General features: G+C 37.2%; 1 protein-coding gene across 6 annotated transcripts in view; it reads left to right on the forward strand.

Annotated features, from left to right (window-relative positions):
- The first annotated feature begins 440 nt into the window (after window positions 1-440).
- LOC124182392 (microphthalmia-associated transcription factor) overlaps window positions 441-21,521 on the forward strand; it is a 59,904-nt gene continuing 38,823 nt past the window's right edge. For 2 of the 6 annotated variants that reach the window (XM_046569596.1, XM_046569601.1), the window contains exons 1-2: window positions 9,026-9,470; window positions 20,950-21,151. In XM_046569596.1, the coding sequence (XP_046425552.1) occupies window positions 9,088-9,470; window positions 20,950-21,151 (585 nt within the window). In that variant the 5' untranslated portion in view covers window positions 9,026-9,087. Of the gene's footprint in view, window positions 779-1,083; window positions 1,392-9,024; window positions 9,471-20,949; window positions 21,152-21,521 lie in introns of those variants that run through there. The other 4 variants (XM_046569599.1, XM_046569600.1, XM_046569598.1 and 1 more) reach the window with 4 other exon arrangements.

Genomic DNA, 21,521 nt, shown 5'->3' on the forward strand with positions numbered 1-21,521 from the left:
ACGATGATGATACGCTAGCCTTTTTCCTATTCAAATTATCTCGCATTTATTTCCATCACATAGCAGTAACGTGTCGTTGAATCTACGGCAATGAAAAAACATTGCCGTAGATTTTTCCACGACGATTATCACCTACTTTTCAAACTTTCGACTAATTCGTAACCCTCGAGTTTGTTCCCAAGCGTTGCGGTGCGCTGCGCCGTTTGAAACAATCCGCAAAGCAAGCTTCGTCATTGCTCCGTCCGATGGCGCCACGGATCCATTTGAAACAGAGAAGCCTCGATCCGCGGAGGCGTCAAATACTCTTTGACGTATGTTCGCCTATCCGGTAGCTATCGCCCTCCACCTCCTCCTCCACCTCCACCTCCACCTCAACCTCCTCCCCCCCCCGTCACCATTTTCAGTACCTCTCATCGGCGCTCGTTGAGTAGCGCCGAGAGTAGAGAACTAGTTGTGGAAAATCTTACTGGTGCAATGGCGCGCATCTCGCGGCGGCGTCTGGTCGCGTTTGTTACGTGCGCCGTGTTGCAGTAAGCTAAACGGATGTGTCGCGTGGCCCCTTTGCCGAAGGTGGTGGAGACGCGGTATCAACGTTAAAAACGAGATCAGGAGGGCACCGACAAACGGTCATCGAACGTTTACGAGAAAAAACAATTTAAAAAAAAATTAAAAAAAAAAAAAAAACACTCCGACCAACGCCGGGGGAACGAACATTATACAAGAACGCGATAAACATTCGAACGGCTTTCTTTAGTCCAACGACAGAAAGTGTTTCAACGTTCGTTGTTGTTTCTTTTTTTTTTTTTTTGTTTTGTTTTGTATTTTCGCTCTTCCATTTCAAAGAAACCTTTTACACACGGAATTTGTTTCGGTTGTTTTTATTTTCCCCTAGTTTTTTTTTCTTTTTTTTTTTGAGATTTATAGTTTTTTAACCCTGCCGTTATCGGTACATCGTTTCGTCGGCGAGAGAATTTGAATTCCAGTGTTCGGAATCGTTCGACGTGTTATTCATACGTTATGTATATGTATGAAATATATGCCGCGACTGTAACGAAGATCAGTTGTGTGATTGTGAGATTACAGTGAGTGCTTGCAGAGATTTTTAAAGTTGGAACAGACCGGACATCTTTGGAACGATTTGGATACGCGTTCTTGTAACGTTCTTGTATTGTAATATCGCGTGTATTCTTGATAACGAATTATCTAAATTAAGAAGTTTGAATCATCATGGATGAGTCGGGGATTGATATGGGATACGATCTGGCAGCTCTTGGTAACGAGGATTTCGAACTTGAGTACAACAATGATTTCGAACAAGCTTTGTCGATGCTCTCCTCGTCTCAGGATTTCATGTATTACGAACTCAAGAGTCGAGCACCGGACACTGGCAGGTGGGTTCTTTAACGTCCCAATCCGTATCTCTTCGGTTATCCGAGGATCTTTTTAATCTTCTTTCTTCAATGCTTCGTTTTTACACGGTATCTATAGCGTGGTTATTGTCGACACTGATGTTTAACCGGTTCTTTATCCCGGGGCAAAACTGAACGCGCCACTTGCGATGTTCATGATCTATGATATCGTTGATAGATCGATCGTTGATCCAAACTATTCCTTTTCCTCCTCCTTGTATTTGAATCAACGTCGATCCAAATGGTTGTTGATTTTTTTTTCACCACCTTCGTTACCCTCGTTGGCCAACCTCTGACCTCGCCGTTTCGCGAATTTGTTCTTGCGTTGTTCTAACGGAAGGAAGAGAGGGGGAAGCAGTGGAAAAAAAATGTATCGAAAGTCAACCTCGACCTGGGACAGTCTCTAACTGGACCGCTTGATATCAACGATCATTACATAGTGCTTTTTTATCGTTGTATTATTAACACTGCGAGCAACGATATTGTTTGGGATTTAAAGAAGGATCGTACAATAATTTAGAACGATCTAACTTTAATTGCTCCTAATTGTTTTCTAAATTCGGAGAAAATCGGGGACGAATTTATGGACACGCAACATCGTTTTCATCTTCATAGCATTATAATTTCACGAAACGTTTAATTATCGTTCAAGAGATAGATTGAAAAGAAAATAAGTAAATGGAAGATAAGTTTTTCAGCAATAAACAAAAGATGTTGAACGTGATCGTACAACGAAGTAAATTTCCGGTTTATACAGGTGTAATTCATAGTGAACTTTTCGTGAACAATCTTCAAGTAGACAGACAGACGGATGCATAAATCTGCTTCCACTTGTTGTTAGACAATCCTTCGGTAGGTATAAGAGATGGTATTTATCAATCCATTTCATTCCGTCGAGCATATCGCACAGGTTACTCAATTACTTGTTCAAGCGTGAAAACAGAGTTTACAGACATATTATTCTATATTGACGTCTGACGAGTGTTTTCAACGACCGCTGCAGTCCCGAGTCGAACACTTGTTCAAACATATTCCGTTTTATTCCTACACCTACGCCGTCTCTCTTCATCTCAATCTCCATCTGTATCTCTCACTCTCACTCTCTCTCTCTCTCTCACTCTTGGGATTCGGTATATTATATACTCTCGGCACATGCACGTATGTATGTAATATTTTTTTACAACTGATTGCGAGTGATCAGACGGCGAATCAACCAACCAATTAAGTCTCATTGAACGATGATGATGATACACGCTATGTACACAGCGTGCGCTCGTTCGGTGTATTTAAAGCTTTCGCAAAGATGTAGCAAATTTTCAAAGCTCTGTTAGAATATTTTATCTCGTATTAGAATTGATCTGTATAACAGGGAGAGAGGATATCATTTTTCACGCTTATCGGTCCTTTTTTCTCGTCGCAAAGTCTACAGACATCGATCGTATGTAACGGTTGTCATTTGATGTTTGGAGAAGCCGAGTTATTAACACCTTCGTATGAATCTGTCAATTAACAACATCGCCTTGCCATTTTTATCGTTGGTTTCGTTGCTATACGTTTCAACAATTCAAAAGTCATCCTTTCCCGCCCTTTTCTTTCCCTTTTCTCAACGGCCAGTTACAGACTACATGCAATGCTCTCCATTTGCCAGTCGAGGTTTTTAGACTGATTATTGACACAAATTTTATCGCTCGATACTCTTTGACCATTTACTACCAGTACTCTTGTCCTGTGATCCTAAACATGTGAAAGGATCGTCTAAAGCGAGTCTCGCTGGAATTGCGGAGACAGTTCCGAAATCAGTATTCATTGATAACAACTCGAGCTGGATTTTTGTTGGAATACTCGAGGTCGCTCTTGGGAAGAGAACAATATCGCGCAACGCGTTTGCACGGACATGTTAGAGGTGAACTTTCTAATCGAGGCAACGTTGCCGAAACTCCGGTACCTACACACAATCGCTTTTCATCTTGTTGTGCATGTGGTACCCATCATAGTGAAACAGTTTGGATCTCGTCTTGTATGCATGGATCTTTGGTATGTGGGTATAGTATGTTAATTAAACTTGCTCAGTTCCATTACATATAGATACAGTGATAACCCAGACGGTCGAACCGTTTCTCATCACTTATCGAACATAGCTACAAGACGTTGTAGTTTTTTCACATCTGTGTTCATCTATCATCGAGATGAAAATTTGATGGTACACGTTTTTTTGTGTCAGAATTAAATCATCGACGGTGTTTTTCATTTTCTCCCAACTTGGGTTTAATGGATGTCAAAACTCTGTTACGGGGAATATTGGAAATACGTTTCAGCCAACTGCTAAGTTTTTATTTCTATCAAATCGACGCAGAGTCGTCGTTTTTTCTTTGTTACAACGCCGAACAATCTGTGCTACCGTAACGAGGACAATTGATACACACTTGTTCTGACCGCAACATGATTTCGATTTATTCATAAACGTACAGTAACCGCACTTGGTTGGAATTTCGCATTAGCAGTTCAATTGTGTAACAACGTTAGGTTACCGATCATTTTTTTTTTGTGTGTGAAAAGTTCATTGTCAATCTCTTCGATACCAAACGATGTAAAATATTATAAAATATCTTGATGGTAGTTTGAAATTACGAAAATGAACTGCAGTTTCGATCATTTCATTTTCTCGGACCATTGAACGACTATTCCTTATTAGTCTGAAGTCGGTAACTTTACCGCGATGATTCAAGTTTCGTAAAAAATTCTACTTCCGCAATTTCATTCAACGTCTGAAATCGCGTTACATGACAATAAAGTAAAACATATTATTCATACTCTGAGAAACTTGACTACTTCAAAGTCACCGTATAATTACTAAGCAGTCCAATTTTTCATCGGAATTTTTCATTGCGTCAAAGCAACCGACAATTCAGCCTCGTTATTATTTAGTCGATGCAGTTTTCCTGCGCTCGGCTACGAACCCTTTTATAAAATGAAAATTGGATTACACGTGAAAATGGAGGCCATGCGGGAGGGGGGAGGATGGATGACGATGAAACAAATAAGTGGGAAAGTCGGTATTTCCTCAGCTCAATTTCTCGGGATTCTTCTCCCTGCCGGTTTGTATCCGTCAAAGCCTGGTCCGTTTTGGGATGAAAACGTTCCTCCAATAAGCCGGTTAATATTGCTCCGGTTTCGCCGGCGAATGTCGTCACGCTTGCAAGCCTCCATCCTCTATCTCGGCACCTCGGGTTAAACTCTGCAGCCTCTCGGTATCTATCTTTATTACACGGATCTGTATATCTATACATGTGTGTTCGGCGCGTGTCGTCACATATACAGCCGAACATGCGGCGGTGTACGGAACGCGACCCAGTGGAATATTACCGTCCCTTGGTGTTTCTGACGTAACACCGGCTGTTTATACTAGCACGACGTGTATTTGTTCAACTCGTATTCCGCCCCGCGATATCCCGTTGTTACAGCAATTAACGACCGAATTACGTTAGCGAGTCGAGTCCTGTTGCGTTTGTTTTTTTTTTTTTATTTTTTTTTTTTTTTCATCATCTTACCGAACCATCGATCTTTCCTCATAATCAATGTCTCCGAAGATCCTTTACTCAATTTTTCGGGTCACGTACCGCGGAAGGAAAAAACGTAACCCCCCCCCTTGTAGGATCACTTTGTTATCCGTAACTCCGTCTGCGGAGACTTTTTTTTTTATTTATTTTTTTCTTATCAGGAACGGGTAGATGTACCAAGTTGAAATTAATGACAAATACCGAGGTCTACGGTCCCTTGGCGGTGTATATAAAATTTAAGCTTTTGAGTCAACGCAATCGAAAGATGCGGTCGTTTTGTATCGCATATTTTTATACTCGAAAATTCACTCGTTACGAAATTTGGCGAGAAGCGAGGTTTCGCAGCGCAAGTAGGTAGAGAAAAAAAGTTCGAAAATAGTTGATTCGTAGTTGTATCACGTACAAAAAAACAAAAAAAAAATAATCAAGTTTGAGCGGAATTCTCGTGCCACTTGTCCAATTTTTTTTTTTTTTCTTTTAATTATACAACGTTGGCGTGTTTTACGCGTTTTTTCACGCGTGTCTTCCGTACGCAAAGTACTTGTTTCTGCGATGGTGGAGTTAGCCTGCAAATGCGCATGCGCGGAGTACCGAAAAGAGTACATTTAAGTCCTAGGTGTCGACGCGCATGCGCCGTAGCGAACAAATCTGACATTACGCAACTCTAACCGCGATTTCGTTGGTTGGTGAAAAAACTCGCTACGGATAATCTTGTTGTATAAAGAATCGCTTGCAACAAGGAGGCAACGATCTTATCGTCTCCCGGATTCGCAATATTCGTCTATCTACGACTGATAACTTGAAAACTTAGAAAATATTCCATCCAATTGTGTATTTCTTTTTTTTTTCTTTTTTTTTTTTTTTGCACGAAATCGAGACCGATGCCAATTCGTGTCGGATTTACCTGCTTTTTTTTACGGCGGTTGTTCCAGTGTTACAATTAAACAACGGCGAAAGAAAGTCGCTCCCGAGATTGTTTATACGTAACGATTTTCCAACGTGTGTCATTCGCCGGCCGCGAAGGATAACCTAATCGCAAAGAGCAAAGTGCATGCAAACCGCGCATTGTTCAATATAGCCGGGTTCAATAAAGACTCAGCGAGAGATACACTCAGCGCTCTGGTTCGTTTTTATCTAAAAAGGAAACGACGGTTCTTCTTTTTATTTCTCCCTTTCTCACCCTCTCTTTCTCTCTCTCTCTCTCTCTCTCTCTCTTTCTCGCTCTTTCTCTCTCTTTCTATTCAAACCGCAATATAAATAGACGGAGTGTAATTTGTGCGAAAGCACGAGAAAACTCAGCGGCAGTTTGCCTGATTGCTTACGCAGAGAAAATCTTCGTTGTTATTGTTACGAGAGAAACGCGGTGGCGGAATAATGTCGCTTCGAATTTCAATTATCGGATGTATGTAATAATATATACGATCGATTCGATATTTTTTTTTTTTTTTTTTTTTTTTTTTCCTCAACGTCAAATTCATTCGATACCAAGATTTATCAGGTGAAATCTCAGGCGGAGACGAAGGATATTTCGTTAGGCCACACACGCGTGGATCTCTTATTATTATAGACATACGCTTAACGTCAACGTCTCAAATGTGGGTGGTGAAAAAAAGCTTTTAAGATATTGTTTGTTCTCGTGTCAGTTTTAAACGTCACGTTGAAGATGATTTGACCAATTTATCAAACGGAATGTATATGTAAATCTGTATTATTATAGCTACCAGATTATACCACTGGGAATTCCTTGACGTAGGATGTGAATATTTCAAATCTGACATCTGGGAATTGAAATATTCATTAATTTTTTTACCGAACCAGTTTTCAAGATTTCAAACTTATCACGTTGCGAGGATTTTAAAAGATTTCATTAAAAATTTCAATATACTTGTTTCGCAAATTTTTATTGGATTTTTTACTTGGTATATAGTTTGAAAAAAATTCCCGCGGTTTCAATGATTTCGTGGAATATTGCTAATTTCATAGTCCGATTCCGGAGGGTTTCTAACTGTTTTGATCAGATTTAAAACGGGTTTGATAAGTTTTTTCAACAGATTTCAATTGTGTCTTCAAAAGATTTTTGCAAGTGCCGATTGAAATGATTTTTTTGAACTTTGTTTCGAAACACTTCATACGCGACTTGACGGAACGTGATTTGGGATTTGAAAATATTTTGAAGTTTTTAATGATTCTGGGACCAACCTCGATGACTTTCACGAAAGGTGGCCGACCTTTTTTATGAGATGAATCATTCGGTATTCGCGTTCATCAAACTAAATCGCTGATGATAATTTATGTGCATGCGTATAAACTAAATCGAGAATAGCAATTTTATAGCTGTGTTGCGCTTGAAGAATGAGGGTAATACGAGTGGTAGTGAAATTTCTCTTTCCAGCAAATTTACGAAGCTATGATTATGCAACGAAGTCAGCTGTTTACCCATTTTGGGTATACGTACCTACATCATTTTTTTTTATGGGGTCGAAGCTTCCAACGTTAACGTAACGATGCACCGTCAAGGAAAATTGTTATTCCTGTAGAATTTTAGGGTGGTATGAAATCCGGTAAACCGTAATAAAGCGAAACGTGTATTATATATTTAAAAACTCAACACCTTCAAACCGATTGCGAATTTGTGAGTTGACGATTTTTTTCTTAGACGGTTCGTTACGTCAACGTTACTAACTTTAATCTCGTTCGCTTTATCTTATCTCTGATTGATGCGAAATTTGGAAATGGACGGTTTTTGACGTCGCTGATTACGAATTTGAAATCAAATTTCAGAAATACAGCTTGGTCGACTTTTTCTTTTCGTTTCTTGTAATTTTTAAATTTTAAGTCCAAACGCGTGATCAATGTTATGAAAAAAATCTTTAGGTATCAAGTTTCATCAGAATCGAGTAGTTTCTTATGGTTTTTTTCAACCATCGTCTGAAACTCTGCAGACTTTTTAAGCTCAAATTTGACTTCGAAAATCCCTGGATTACAAATATCGAGTCAATCGCAGGTAATAAAAATCCGTGCTTCGCCCCAAATGGAATACATACGTATAATCATCTTTGTTGCATGATATTAGCTTCGTCAACGTGCGCTACTACAGAGCAACATCACTTACGCTCAACCACTTTAACCCTTCGAGAACACTTCTGTCAAATCCTGTTCTCAAATTTCGATTTCACCACTATTTTACCCAAATTTCTTTCAAATTTTTGTCCAATCAACGTAAAAATTGTTAAAACGTCAACTCTTGTCACGAAACTTCTTTCTTTCCGGAACTCTTTTCAATGATTTAATATTTCTGAAGCGGCGTTTAAACTACGGGGATCGATTCTACAATATTCGAGGAATATCTAAGAATTCTTTCAAGCTCATGGGAATAAAGTAGTTCTGAAATGCTAGACCGTGAAAAAAAAGCACAGGACCTCACAGACCCAGAGCGTGTACTCGATGATCGAAAAAATAGTTGCGTACTTGAGAGGTTAATTACAACTACAACTCGGCGAGTTACGCTACCATCACCTTGTGTAGGTATACTGAATCCTGATCAACGGTTATCGACGTAAGATGATTTTGAAAATTTAAAGACGGCAGGTGCCGTTGTCGCGCCGACGGGAAGTAACAGCGGAAAGAGATAGACAGAGAGACAGAGAGACAGTGAGAGAGAGAGAGAGCAGGGGGGGGGGCGCGCAAGTCGAGAATAGAAAATTACGCTGTCAAGAATCGGAGATCGCTTTGAGTAGCGGCGCTGCCGGCGTGTTGGTTTTTCGGCACACACGTGGGCTTCGTTAAAGATTACGAGGCGTGTTCGAAGGTGTTTGCGGCGAGCGCGCAACGAATGTTGGCACAATATAGGTAGACGTCCGACGAGATGCGTCAGGCCTTTTCGTCGGACGTAGTAGCAACGGGGCTCGAGGAGACGTACGTCGCGCGTCTCGTGGTTTTTTTTTTGTTGTTTTTTTTTTTTGTTTTTAATAGCCGTTTTTCCGCGTTTGTGGACCAAATTTCATACGGTACAGACGTGAAGAGGGGGATATTAGAGACGAAGGGGGGTAACGGAGGGGGAGAGATAAAAAAATAAATCACACCCCTATGCGGGACGGCGGTGGTGGTTCACCGTCGTCATTATGCAGATCGACGAGGCGTCGCGTCAGATCGGCGAATTTGAGGAGCTCGTTGCCAGACTCGATCGAATGAACGACTCGGCTCTATCCGGTCAGAAGCGAATCACTGCTCAGGGAACGGAGAATTCGTTCGGTGGCGCTGCGGTCGGCGGTTCGTGTCCGCCATTCGAAAATTGTCGACATCGGTATGCCGCGGGAAATTTCCGGGCAAGGAGTCAGGGGAACTACGAAGACGTCGGAAAGACTACTAGGGTCATGGTTCATCTCGGCATCGACGACGATCTTCGAATGATACTTGAAATGGATCCGTCTATCGTTGATCACCCTGCTTTACCGACCGATGGTAACGCCAACGCCATCTTGCGGGACACGAGGCCGCACGGCTGGTAGTAACCTACATGCATATATCTACATACCGGACTACTATCGTCGTATTAACTAAATCCTATAATGTTCGTTAGTTTGTTTATTTATTTTTTTTTTGCATCTTTCTATCTTGTTTTTGACTGGGTGATAATTTTATTGAAGAACTTCGAGGTTTGCAACGTTGTTCGATTATTGACCCGCTGTAATCTCGGGCGCACAGTTTGAAAGTTGAAAACTTGACGAAACTAAGTGACGTTCCGAGGATTTGGCTCCCGTCAATCAAGTCGAATTTTATTTGAACGATCCTTTTTTTTTCTGCATCGAACAAAATTCCGTGATTTAAAAAACGCAGACTAGTTGATTTCGCCGATAAATGAATCGATGCCTGCTAATCGTAGCCAGGACATTCGTTTTTGTTACAAAAAAAATGCTTCCTTCGTTTTAGAATTAGTAGTCAACGATTTTGGCAACAAAATTGTATAACAAGTCTTTTTTTTTTCCTTCAACTTCCGGCTTATTACTAACTTTCAAGCTTCTCACCCATCCCCCATCTCATATTCAAATTATCCTCTTTAATTTGCCGAAAGGTAAAGATCTACAGTCAAGCATCCAGGTTACAGTAACGCTTGTTCGCCTCAAAGCGACGGTTTACATTATACGTGCTGCTTGCTCTCTTTCTTGTCCAACTGAAATATCAATCTATTTTCATTCTCCTAACGCGAATCGTTTATGAAGGAACGGGATTGCGAAACGTTCAGATATTTGGTGAAATCGAGTTAGAGGGAGACGGAAAAACGGGGGGGGATTACTTTCATCAAAATTATGTCCGTGCCATTTACCCCCAACAAAAACGGATTGGCCGGATCGTATACTTTGCACTTTGTATATTTTTCTTGCAGCCGAACTGCGAGGCGATCAAACGTCTATTACGAATGCCTCGAGCTATCCGCACAGTTCTAAATGGACTCTGAAATATTGTACAGTCTTTATTGCTCGAATATCGTTTACTTGCAAATCTGTATTCTTTTTTGGTAAAATTTCTTTTTGGACTGATTTCAATTCTCTGAAACAGTTGAACAGATTGTGCAAAACTTCTACTCAAATTTCTAGGATACATTCATTGGCCTGAAATTTGGAGCCTGTGAATCCTAGTTTCATCCAACATGCCTCTTTTCGTTCAGGTTATTGTCGATTGTATCGGCAGTTTGACGAATGATGAAATTCCGTGACAAATTAAACCTGTGGTGTATACATAGTTTTGAATATTAATTTTTATTGTTCTCTGATGAATTTTTAATGATAGGGTCTCATAGATTCGAACCTGAAGAGGTATATTATTGTAATTTAAATCAATGCTCCTTGATCTACCGTAAACGAAGAACCGAGGAAGATCCATATTGGATGAAACTATACATCAGGAGCTCCACAATTCGGGCCAAAAAGACCCTAGAAGTTTTAATTTCTTGTTAGAGTTGCTTCTCCGTTTAACGCGTCAGGCAGACATGTTTGTATTATTATTTTTTTATTTTTCATTTTCGCTCTTACAACGGTACTCGTTACGCGTCTGGTAGTCTGATGACCAATGTAACGTTTAATACAAGATATAAGAAGAAAAACAAAAGACCCGTAAAGACAAAGAGATTTTTCAGTATCTACCCACAGGACGTGTGTTTTGAAAATTTATATCGCCAATTATTGCACTAGAACGCGCATTATTCTTTGGCAGGCTTGCCGAAGCTTGCTTTCTTCTCTCGCCTCTCCTCAACCCGAACGCAGCACGTAGAGCTGTTATTAGAGGTTATGATTTACGACGAGGATGCCGTTAGTTGGGTTACGAAGTTTCTATTTTTGAATGAAAACACTCTTCCTGGGTGATTTTTATTCTTATTTATTTTTCTTTACATCATATTCTTTTCCTATTCACTAACCCCAACCCTTTTCAATAAGGTCAGATGTATTTTAGGTTATGATTCGGCTGCGCACGTGTCTGCATCACGAGTCGTATCGTAGAATTTACCTATTGTCACAGATGCATGTATAAGTTTGCTAGAATCTGTATCCCGCAGCTTATGTTTTGATCATCGTATCATCGTTTTCGCAGTCGGATTGAGAGATCCCTCTCAATATCTTATATGACGTCAGGGAATTGATCACTGGTAAAAACTGGTTAATACCGACTGCGAGTCGTTCACTTAATGCACATGAACGTACCTCGTTATACTGCATGTATATAGTTATTATTCGACCAAAGAGAATTCGGCGTGTTGTTAAATCGCAGTTCGATCGATTGTCACGATAATATATTCATCGACTCTTCTCACTGTCAGCATTTCTGTCTGGAATCATTATCGATCTTTATCTAATTTTATCAGCCTATACGCGTCGGTAAGGATCTGAAATGTTTGCAAGCCAGTCGTTTTGTTCTGGGAAATGAGAACCGCTGTTACGCTTGTCCCCCATTGGCCAGTGTCGCATGACGTCATCGAACTATCTTTCACTGTTTTCGGTTACAAACTGTATCCTCGATATTTGAATCAGGTATTTATTCCCATTGGAACGGTGTAAATTACGTATGAATTTGTTTCCCGCGGTTAAACCGATCGTGTTATGTAAAATAACAAGATTTACGCAAAGTTTATATTGTTGGAAAAATCGAAAAAGATTTTCTTATATTCGTTAATTTACAGACCTTAACCTTGAAGGTTTCAATAGCGACGCGAAGTTCAATTAAATTAGAATATGGAGCCGTGCCAGACGAACGAATGTCTTCTAACCTAACCTAATCCAACCTAGCCTAACCTAACCTGACCCAACGTTACCCGACCATAATCTGCGACGAATCGGTGCACGGAAATTAGTTTCGCTTCGGATTTCGTTTGAGTCATTTTTTGACAGCTGGCTAAAGTATAAGCGTTTAACCGCAGGCCAGCCGATCGCTTATAGATAGTACCGCGAAACTGCTACCTGACGAAAATAACCTGCGGTTTGCGGGTATTTTTATACTATAAACTCCACGACCAAAAACCACCGGACTATATATATATATATATGTATATATAAATATAAATATATACAAGCAGCTGACTTGATAAAGACTTTGATTGTCATCAGTCTTGGGTATAAAAAGGAATTATCTAATTTTTGGTTTGAAATACTTCCGGATAAGTTATAGGTCAATTTTTTCCTACTTTTGAAAAGAATTTTTCACGCCATTTGTTTTTCACCGATAATTTTTATACAAATCAAACCCGTCGATCAATTGTTCACAGTTCGGTAACAAATTGCTCGAGTTTCGTTGTAATTTTCCAACGGAAATGAACTATACGGTCAAGATATATATATATATACATATATATATATAAACGTTGAATCATTAAGTTGCGATTTTCATACTGCATGGAATTTCCGTCTATTTGAAATGGAAATGAAGACACTTCTCATCGGGTGATTTATAACAGTCTTTCTCAGAACCGGTTGACTACAGTATATAACGTTAGAATTTTCATCTGTCTTAACTGCGCGTTTCTGTTTTTTCTCATTCCAATGTAAAATGCATGCGGTTAGTCTCCGCAGGTTTTTTACCGAACGGCTTAAACGACCGGAGAAAATATCGATACGAGGAAGAATAGGCGTGCAAATAAATCCCGAGAATCTTATGTTGGAATTACTCGATTGGAACGTGCTTGAAATTTTATTGCAGCTTGATTTGCTCTTTTAATTTTTATATTTTTTCCTGACAGTAAAATAAAAAAAAAAAGAATAAAACAAATAAATAAATAAACGAAGCAAATATCGGAACAAATTAGAACAAAGTTCTAAACAGCGCTGAAGTTTCACTGAAAAATTTTCAATTCCCGGTATTTGGATAGCTGTGTGGATTTGTCTTTCCCATCTTGTCGATGCTGAAAGAATAATGTGGGAAAAAAAGGCTTATTATCGAGTTGAAAATTCGAACACTTGGCTGACGGAAGGGTGGTGGTTGGGTTATATGTCTCGTCGTTTCGTTAATGAGATAGATGCGATTGTAAAAATAAACTAAACCCTGACATTTGACAATAAGCTCTGCGTGTTTTCCGCCTCCGTCCCGCGATTTTTTGCTGCTTCGTTACCTGCGAGAATAGTTTCACATATATGTATTATATATTAGACTGGGCCAAAAAAATGGACTTTTTTTTTTTGAAAAATATATTGAGAATATCATTCAGTATGGCAAAAAAAAAATTTCATGAAATTTTAAGCCCTTAATATTAACTTTAAGAATTAATCGAGAAATTATATCAATTTATTAAGCTTAATTACTCGGAAACGGCTTGTCTGACAAAAATCTATAATCTGACCTTTTTTGTAGGGAATTTAAATTTATAAAGGCATAAGTGAACATAAATTTTTTCACTTCAATATTTCGACAGTTCTGACGTAAAACATCAAATTATTACTGAAAATCAAAAATAGCGATGACAGACCTCTTAAAGTTAATATTAAGGGCTTAAATTTTCATGAAATTTTTTTTTTGTCATACCGAATGATATTCTCAATATATTTTGCAAAAAAAAAAAAAACAGTCAATTTTTTTGGCCCAGTCTAATATATATATATATCTATGTATGTGTATATTGTATACACATATATTCATAGAATAATAACGGCTATGAATAATCTCCTTCCCTATTTTTCCTCATCTTCGCTTCGTTATTACCGATGCTTTATTTACTATATATATATATATATATATATATGAGAACCACTGTTACGCTTGTCCCCCATTGGCCAGTGTCACATGACGTCATCGAACTATCTTTTATTGAAAATTCTAACAATTCTTCGGCATCTGTGACACGTTGAGGAAATAAAATCGAATTGTTCCCATTCGAATGTGGTCGACGGAAATAATAATGATAATAACAACAACAACAACAACAACAACAACAACAACAATAATAATAATAATGGGGGAAAAAAAAAAAGACTCTCCCTCGTCGTTTTTTGGAAAATAATATTTCTCATTAAACTTGTTCTCCGAACACCCGGCGTGTCGTTGTTTCCGTTTATCGTCCATGCATGCATGTAAAACGGCAAGTGGATTTTTTCGTTGAAATGACTGCGGGCAATTTGGAATACTCGCTGCATTCACGCTGCTGCAGCATGCTGCGAACGTCATTACGCGACGTTACACGCAGCATATATTATGCGTACGCGGTGTTATAAATAGAGCGAGTGGAAGAAATTTATTTATTTTTTTTTTTTTTATTCATTTATTTTTTTTTATATTATATATCTTCCAGCGGCATTTAAACGGGATAATTCGTTTCCCCCACCCTGAGAAAGACGCGATTGCCGATTTTTTTGGCAATTTAAAAAAAAAATATTTTTCCGTCTCTTCTTCCCTTCACTTACCCACGTTTTTTGTCTCATTTTTTCACCTCACAATTTATATAAGAGTATTATGTATATATATATATCTATGTATATATAACGCCGAGTGTGTTATTGTTAAAATAAGTATTTCTATTTTTTACGTTTGAGAATTTTTGGAGATTCTCCAAACCTTGACGGCGCGCTTATCGAGAGATTGAAGATTTTTTTTTCTTTCATTCCTCCAGTTATATTCGGCGTGAAACGTGAAAACGTGAAAACGTTTCCACGTTTGATTATTGTTAAATAATCTGTACTTTCAGTGACAAGTGTCCGATACCGAATCATCTGTTAATTTTTGCTCTTATGGAATCCTGAAATTGGAAATTTGAAAGGATTAGAGGAAAAAAAAGGGTGAAGGCATTTTTTTTTTCAAATCTCAGTCAGGAAAGATGGTTTTTTTTTGTTATTCATGTACGTACGAATTCGTGAAAATTGGATGGAAAAAAGAATCAAGTATTTAGAGTCGATTGGAATGTGTGAAAGAAATGTTCAAACATTTTTTCGAATATTCGCAACTGCTACGCATAATTTTATATATATATATATATATATATATATATACATATTATAATTATTATCCGCAGTATCTACGTACGTGGCGAATTTAAGAAAGCGCTAAAATTATCGTTGAAAGAAAGAAAGAAAGAAAAGAATTCAACCTTGAATTATTTCGTTCGTTGCAATTCTTTGTGCATGACTGTAATAATTTTATGCTCTCATCGATTTGCAATGCAAATTTTCGCACGCCTCTGGTAGCTTTTTTCTTTGTTTTTTTCATCAATACTTTGAGTCACTCTTTATTGAGCCAAGTCAAGTTTTATAACAAAATAGTAATCTATGGTTTTTCGGGTTGCTGATTACGAGACTGAAATTAGATTTTGACAATTCAACGTGGTGGACGAAAGTTCGAAATTTGATAGAAATTTCAAAACCTGATTTCAGATTCGTAATCAGCGGCATCAAAAATTTACAATTCATGTAAAACGTGTTTGTATATGTGTAAATTGGAGATTTTCTCGGAAACGAATTATTCCTTTAATTTTCACAATTTTTTTTTTTTTTTTTTTTTTTTCAGTCAATTTGTTTCTACCGATAATAATTTTCATTGTATCGCAATAATCACTCTCGGGTATCGAAAATCTGTCGGTAAATTATCGAAAATAGCCACAATAAAAAAAAAAAAAAGAAAACGCCGCTAAAATAAATATGTTTAAAAATGTTGAGGAATACTTTTCCGGATCGCACAAATAGTTGAATCGAAATTCGTGATTTCCTCGAGGCGATTAAACAAAAATATCGAAATAAAAACGTGCGAAATGATTGAGAATAATTGCGAAAAACAAAAACGTACGTCAATTAATTTGCAAACGAGAATCAATTTAATTTTGGGAGAAAATTTAGAATGAAGAACCAAAAAAAAAAAAAAGGCATCACGTTTAGAATTTTTCGTGCATCCAAGATATTGAGTCGAAGGATGTGTGATGTAATCGGTGATAATTGTACACACAGTACGTTTGTTTATAAAAACATATATCGCCCGCGCTGTATAATTGTATAATTTTTAATTGTTGAGAAGAAGAGAAGATTTGAAGAAAAATTAAAAAACGTCACAACCGCTCACCGCGTAATAATTTCCGCCTCTAATTTGTATGCAAATGCTTGAAATAGTTACACGCCTGTATATTTTTCTTGAAAGGGATACAACAAAGTTTTTTTTTTCTTTTTTTTTTTTTTTTTCTTTTTGTTTTTTTATTCGCATATTGCATTGTGCAAAGACTTCGAAACTGAAATACCTGACAATAGCGGTGCGTTAAAATTTTGCCGAACGATGAAAACGCATTACGGAGATAAAAGTGAAACATAGAACGAAGAATGTGTTGCGCAGAGGTATCCAATTGTTTAATTAGGTATAGGTTTGATTCTTGGGAAAGACGACGAAAATTTTGTCTCTGTCGTATCCTCCGTATCGATTTGACAAATGCGATACGTACTTTTTTTCTTTTTTCTCGTTTAAAAACGTTCGAAAATTAGCGGGAAACGGATGCAGCGATTTAATTGTACGCTCGTACTTTATTAATATCAACGACAAGTTACCTTGCGTAAAATACATGCGGGTAGAAAATTAATGGAAATACCTGGCTGAATAGAAAAATATTCTTAATTAAAGTAACAACGACGAAAGGTTGATGATAATTTGAAAATACTAACGAGACGTAACTGATATATATATATATATATATATATATATACATATATATCATGCAGACTTTTATTTAATTGCTTGCCGCACATTAAAACTGTTCCTTATACACGCGGTAATAAATCTAATCTACGTTTTACACTTATCGTTGCACGATATTCGCATACACACACCCACACACACACACACACACACATATATATATATGTCTGTATCAATCTTTTTATTAGCATACAACACATATGTATATAATTATAAAACGGGTTGAAAGGAATGTCTGTCGAAGAAAATGAAAACACTTGGAGCAATCAGAGTTTTTAGAACTTTGTTATTTATAGCTCGAATAATATTTTAGAATCGCGCTACATTTTTGTGCGACGTGCCGCCATTTTTTTATTAATTTCAACGAAACAAAATTCTGATATATTCGGGAAATTGTGTATAATAAAAGCCCTCAGAATTGGGATGTTCCGAGTGTGTTCGTTTTCTTTGAAAAAGAAGAAAGAAGTAATAAAAAAACCTAAAGACAGGCATAATTTCAAACCGTTCAAGGCCCCTTTAAATTCGTCCAACGAAAGAAGAAAAGAAAAAAGAAAAAAAGAAAAAGAAAGAAGAAGAAAAATTTGCGGTGCGAACGTTTTTTCCGTTCTGGATTTTTTTTTTCCAGTTTTTTTTCAGTTTTTTTTTCACCAAAGATCTTGCGGTTTTTCGTTTGTTTTTCTATTCCTGAATGATCCCTCGACTCGATGTGCCGTCGTGACGCGTCGTTGAGAGAGACAGAGAGAAAGAGAGAGAGAAAAAAAAAACCCCTCCAAAAAAGAAAAAAAAAAAAAAGAAACGACAATACTTTCAATCAATCGGTCATCTTATAAAGGCGGTTATCTCACAATAAATGTATTATCTAAGAATCGCAAGTATTTTTCCGACACTCGCCGGTCTCGTTATTCGAGTGACGATAGTCGTAATAACAATAATAACAATAATAACAATAATAATAATTGTTATTATTACAACCGATGAGTTTGGAACAAGTTTCGTTTGTGGCAGGGTTAAATAATTGCAAGAGCAACGGATAACGAGTTTTCTTCTTCTTTGTTGAAAATTTTTATCCGATGCTTTTACATACGAGATGGAAAAAGTTACCAACAGGAAAAAAAAAATCATCAGTATCTGAAAATTTGGGTGAATCGAGTGTCGGTAGTAATGTACGAGAAAAAGTTTTAATTATACATTTCAACAATAACCATGCGATTTCAAAATTCATTTATTTCAAATCCGATTTTTTTTTTTTTTTTTTTTTTTTTTATCTCACCCGCAAAATTTCGATGCACAAAATTCATCCTCTTCCTGTGAGCGTGTGTTATATATAAAAAAAAAAAAAAAAGAATAGGAAAGAAGAGAAATGAAAAAAATGAACAGTTTCGACGTATTTGGTAATCGCGTCTCAGATTTAAGTCTTGGAATATAATTATGATGCAGATTGGTTGATTCATACTCTACGCACTGTTGCGGTTATACGTTTAATAATGTATAATATTATGACGTACCCGGCGACACGCAAGATAAGATATATAAAGTTGACGGTTGAGTCCCTGCAAACTGATATTCCGGCATCGTTTTTTTTTTATTTTTTTATTTTTTAACACTTTATCGTTCCTTTTGTTTGACATCATCGTTAGATGCCCGTTGTTTTTATTGCAATTGTTGTTATTATCTTGAATATTATTTTCTCAATAACGTAAATTAACCAAATAATTTACAACGCGTGTATATTATACGTTGAACATTATACAACGCGATTAGACAGCCGGCATCATGCTTTTATATTATAAACGTAGACGTTATCGGAAATTATAATACACGTTCGGACGAGAGATTTGAAGATTCGAAGGAAAAAAAATGTTACGTTCGAAGAGTTGAAAATAGAGGTAACTTTTCTGTGTATACTTGAACATTCCATGTAAGGAAAATACGTTGGTTGAAATTTTTAAACATTTTACCGTTTATTCCGATTTTTGTTTGTACAAATTTTTATATCTCTTTATGTTATTCTTGTTTCCCTTATACGCGGCGATGTGTTTTTACTTTTTTTTTTTAGTCATCATTTTTTCTCTTCTTTTTTTACTTCCGTCACCTTGTCGCTACGAAACTCGCAAGTTATTGCTACGCCCGTTTAGAATAAAATTCGTTTAAGCGCCGACACTTTTAATCCCGGTATTTGATCAATTTTCACTTATTAACGACGATTATAACGATTCGCGCATTATTTATCGTCGGCATTACGGTATTTTTACGTACCGTAAGTAAGTGACGCGAGGAAAAGACAATGATTTCCGATTTCGGGCTAAACGATCCGACGCATCGAGGCAATTTAACAATGCCTTGAAAATAATATTTCAACAATTGCGGAGAACATTTTTCTCTTTATCTTTATAATCTCTCTCTCTCTCTCTCGATTTGTCTTTCGACTTCTTCGACTTTTCGTCCTTGTTCTCCTTTTCTTTTTTTTTCTTTTTCTGCTCCTTATCTGCTCGACGCGCGCGACTTTATTGTATTATGCTTGGTGTACATACCATAATGCAGGTATGTATTGTATACCTCTGCAGTCGAGAATAGCTTGTTAATTGAAAGCAGAAATATTTATGTATGTAAAAGAAACGCGCGAATTCTCTGCACATTTTTTACATGTATATGGGTGTGTATAATTTATGTACCTGCAAGGATTCTCCGCGATATTGCGTGTTGCAGGCCGTAATCTATTTTTAGGAGAGAGACAGGCAGAGAGAGAGAGAGAGAGAGACATTTGTCTTGCTTTTCCGCTGTATTGAAATATTAACGTTTTATTTTAATACTGCATATTATCGTGTGTACATATAATCGATAGAAAAAAATGTAATTCCTTTCTTTTCTTATTTGTTTTTTTTTTTTTCAAATTCTTCTACTCCTTTCGATTCCATACTTGAACGGCCATTTTGAATTGAAACCGGCCGATGTTTGTTCGTTTTATTTAAACCTCATCTTCCCCCTTCTCGTTAGCAGTTCAACACTGACCGGTACGGTGTATAGTATAGTAAATTTTTTTTTCTACCGCTTTTTTTTTTTTTTTTTCATCAAGAATATTTTACTCGTTGCGCGAAATCGCGAAAGCAGTTTCCTCGGCCTCGAGAATCAATGTATAATTGAATATTTCAGGTCGTTGATATACAATGATATATATTGTGAATTGTTAAACGCCAGGAGAAATTTACATTTTTTTTTCGATTTCACTCTTTTCACGCGGTATTGAAAAATATAAGATCATACTTATTCAGAGGCTGAGTATCGCTGTCACAGATTTATCTCAGACTTATTCACCTGTTATGTGATCTGAAACGTTTCCATTACTTTTGCCCCGTGACTAGAAATACACTTGAATATACTCGGTCAAATATTACCGTGTGTGTGTGTATATATATATACATACGATAAATTGTCGTCTTATCTGAATCTCCGACTCAACACTGGAATTTAACATTTATTATACCCTGAATCGACGGCCAATCTTCACATCTTGGATACAGTTCGCAATATTCCTAATACCGCTAATTGTTTTTACTTAGAGACAGTCGTTGAGCAGGTTTATTGAAAAAAAAAGAAAAAAAAAAAAAATTCAAGTTCGAGTTTGAATTTCCCGCCGAAAAATTTCAACCAATCTTCACATCTTGGATACAGTTCGCAATATTCCCAATACCGCTAATTGTTTTTACTTAGAGACAGTCGTTGAGTAGGTTTATTGAAAAAAAAGAAAAAAAAAAAAAAAAATTCAAGTTCGAGTTTGAATTTCCCGCCGAAAAATTTCAACCCTCTACTTAAACGCCATCTTTATTTCTCACGTATCATTTCAGCCCTCCAACGTTTAAAACTGCCACACCAACTTCTCGGACACAGCTCAGGTTACAGCTGATGAGGGAACAGCTGCAGGAACAAGAGAGACGGGAGGCGGAACATCAGCAAAGATTTTCCAGGCCGGTAGCAGCAGCTCCGAGACCCGTTCCGCCGACCCCGCTTTCAACCATCGGCGTTGACGTGCCTCCGCAAGTGTTGCAGGTAAAAAAAGATTATCGACGATTAGAAGGAGAAATTTAAAAATTTTTATTTTACTTTGACGAATTTTTCGCTCGGAAAACATTTTGCGAAGTGAATGTTTTGTTTTTATTAAATTTTACTCTTCGAATAACCTCGAAAACATATCGAAGCGATTGAATCTTAAATCCGATTAGTTCCGAGTTGATTGAGGTCAAAGTTATTAAATAAACCGTTGATCCGTTCTCGACATATTTTATATTTTGTTTTGTTTTTAATTTCGTTATTCGAATAACTCAAACCACTGTACTGATGATCGAATTCGAAAAACAATGAGTATCAAGTTGAGAAAAACCGCGTCGATCGAGACAAAAATTTTAAACATCCGTTGATC

Source organism: Neodiprion fabricii, chromosome 5 (genome assembly GCF_021155785.1).
Source record: "Neodiprion fabricii isolate iyNeoFabr1 chromosome 5, iyNeoFabr1.1, whole genome shotgun sequence".
Classification (NCBI taxonomy): Eukaryota; Metazoa; Arthropoda; class Insecta; order Hymenoptera; family Diprionidae; genus Neodiprion; species Neodiprion fabricii.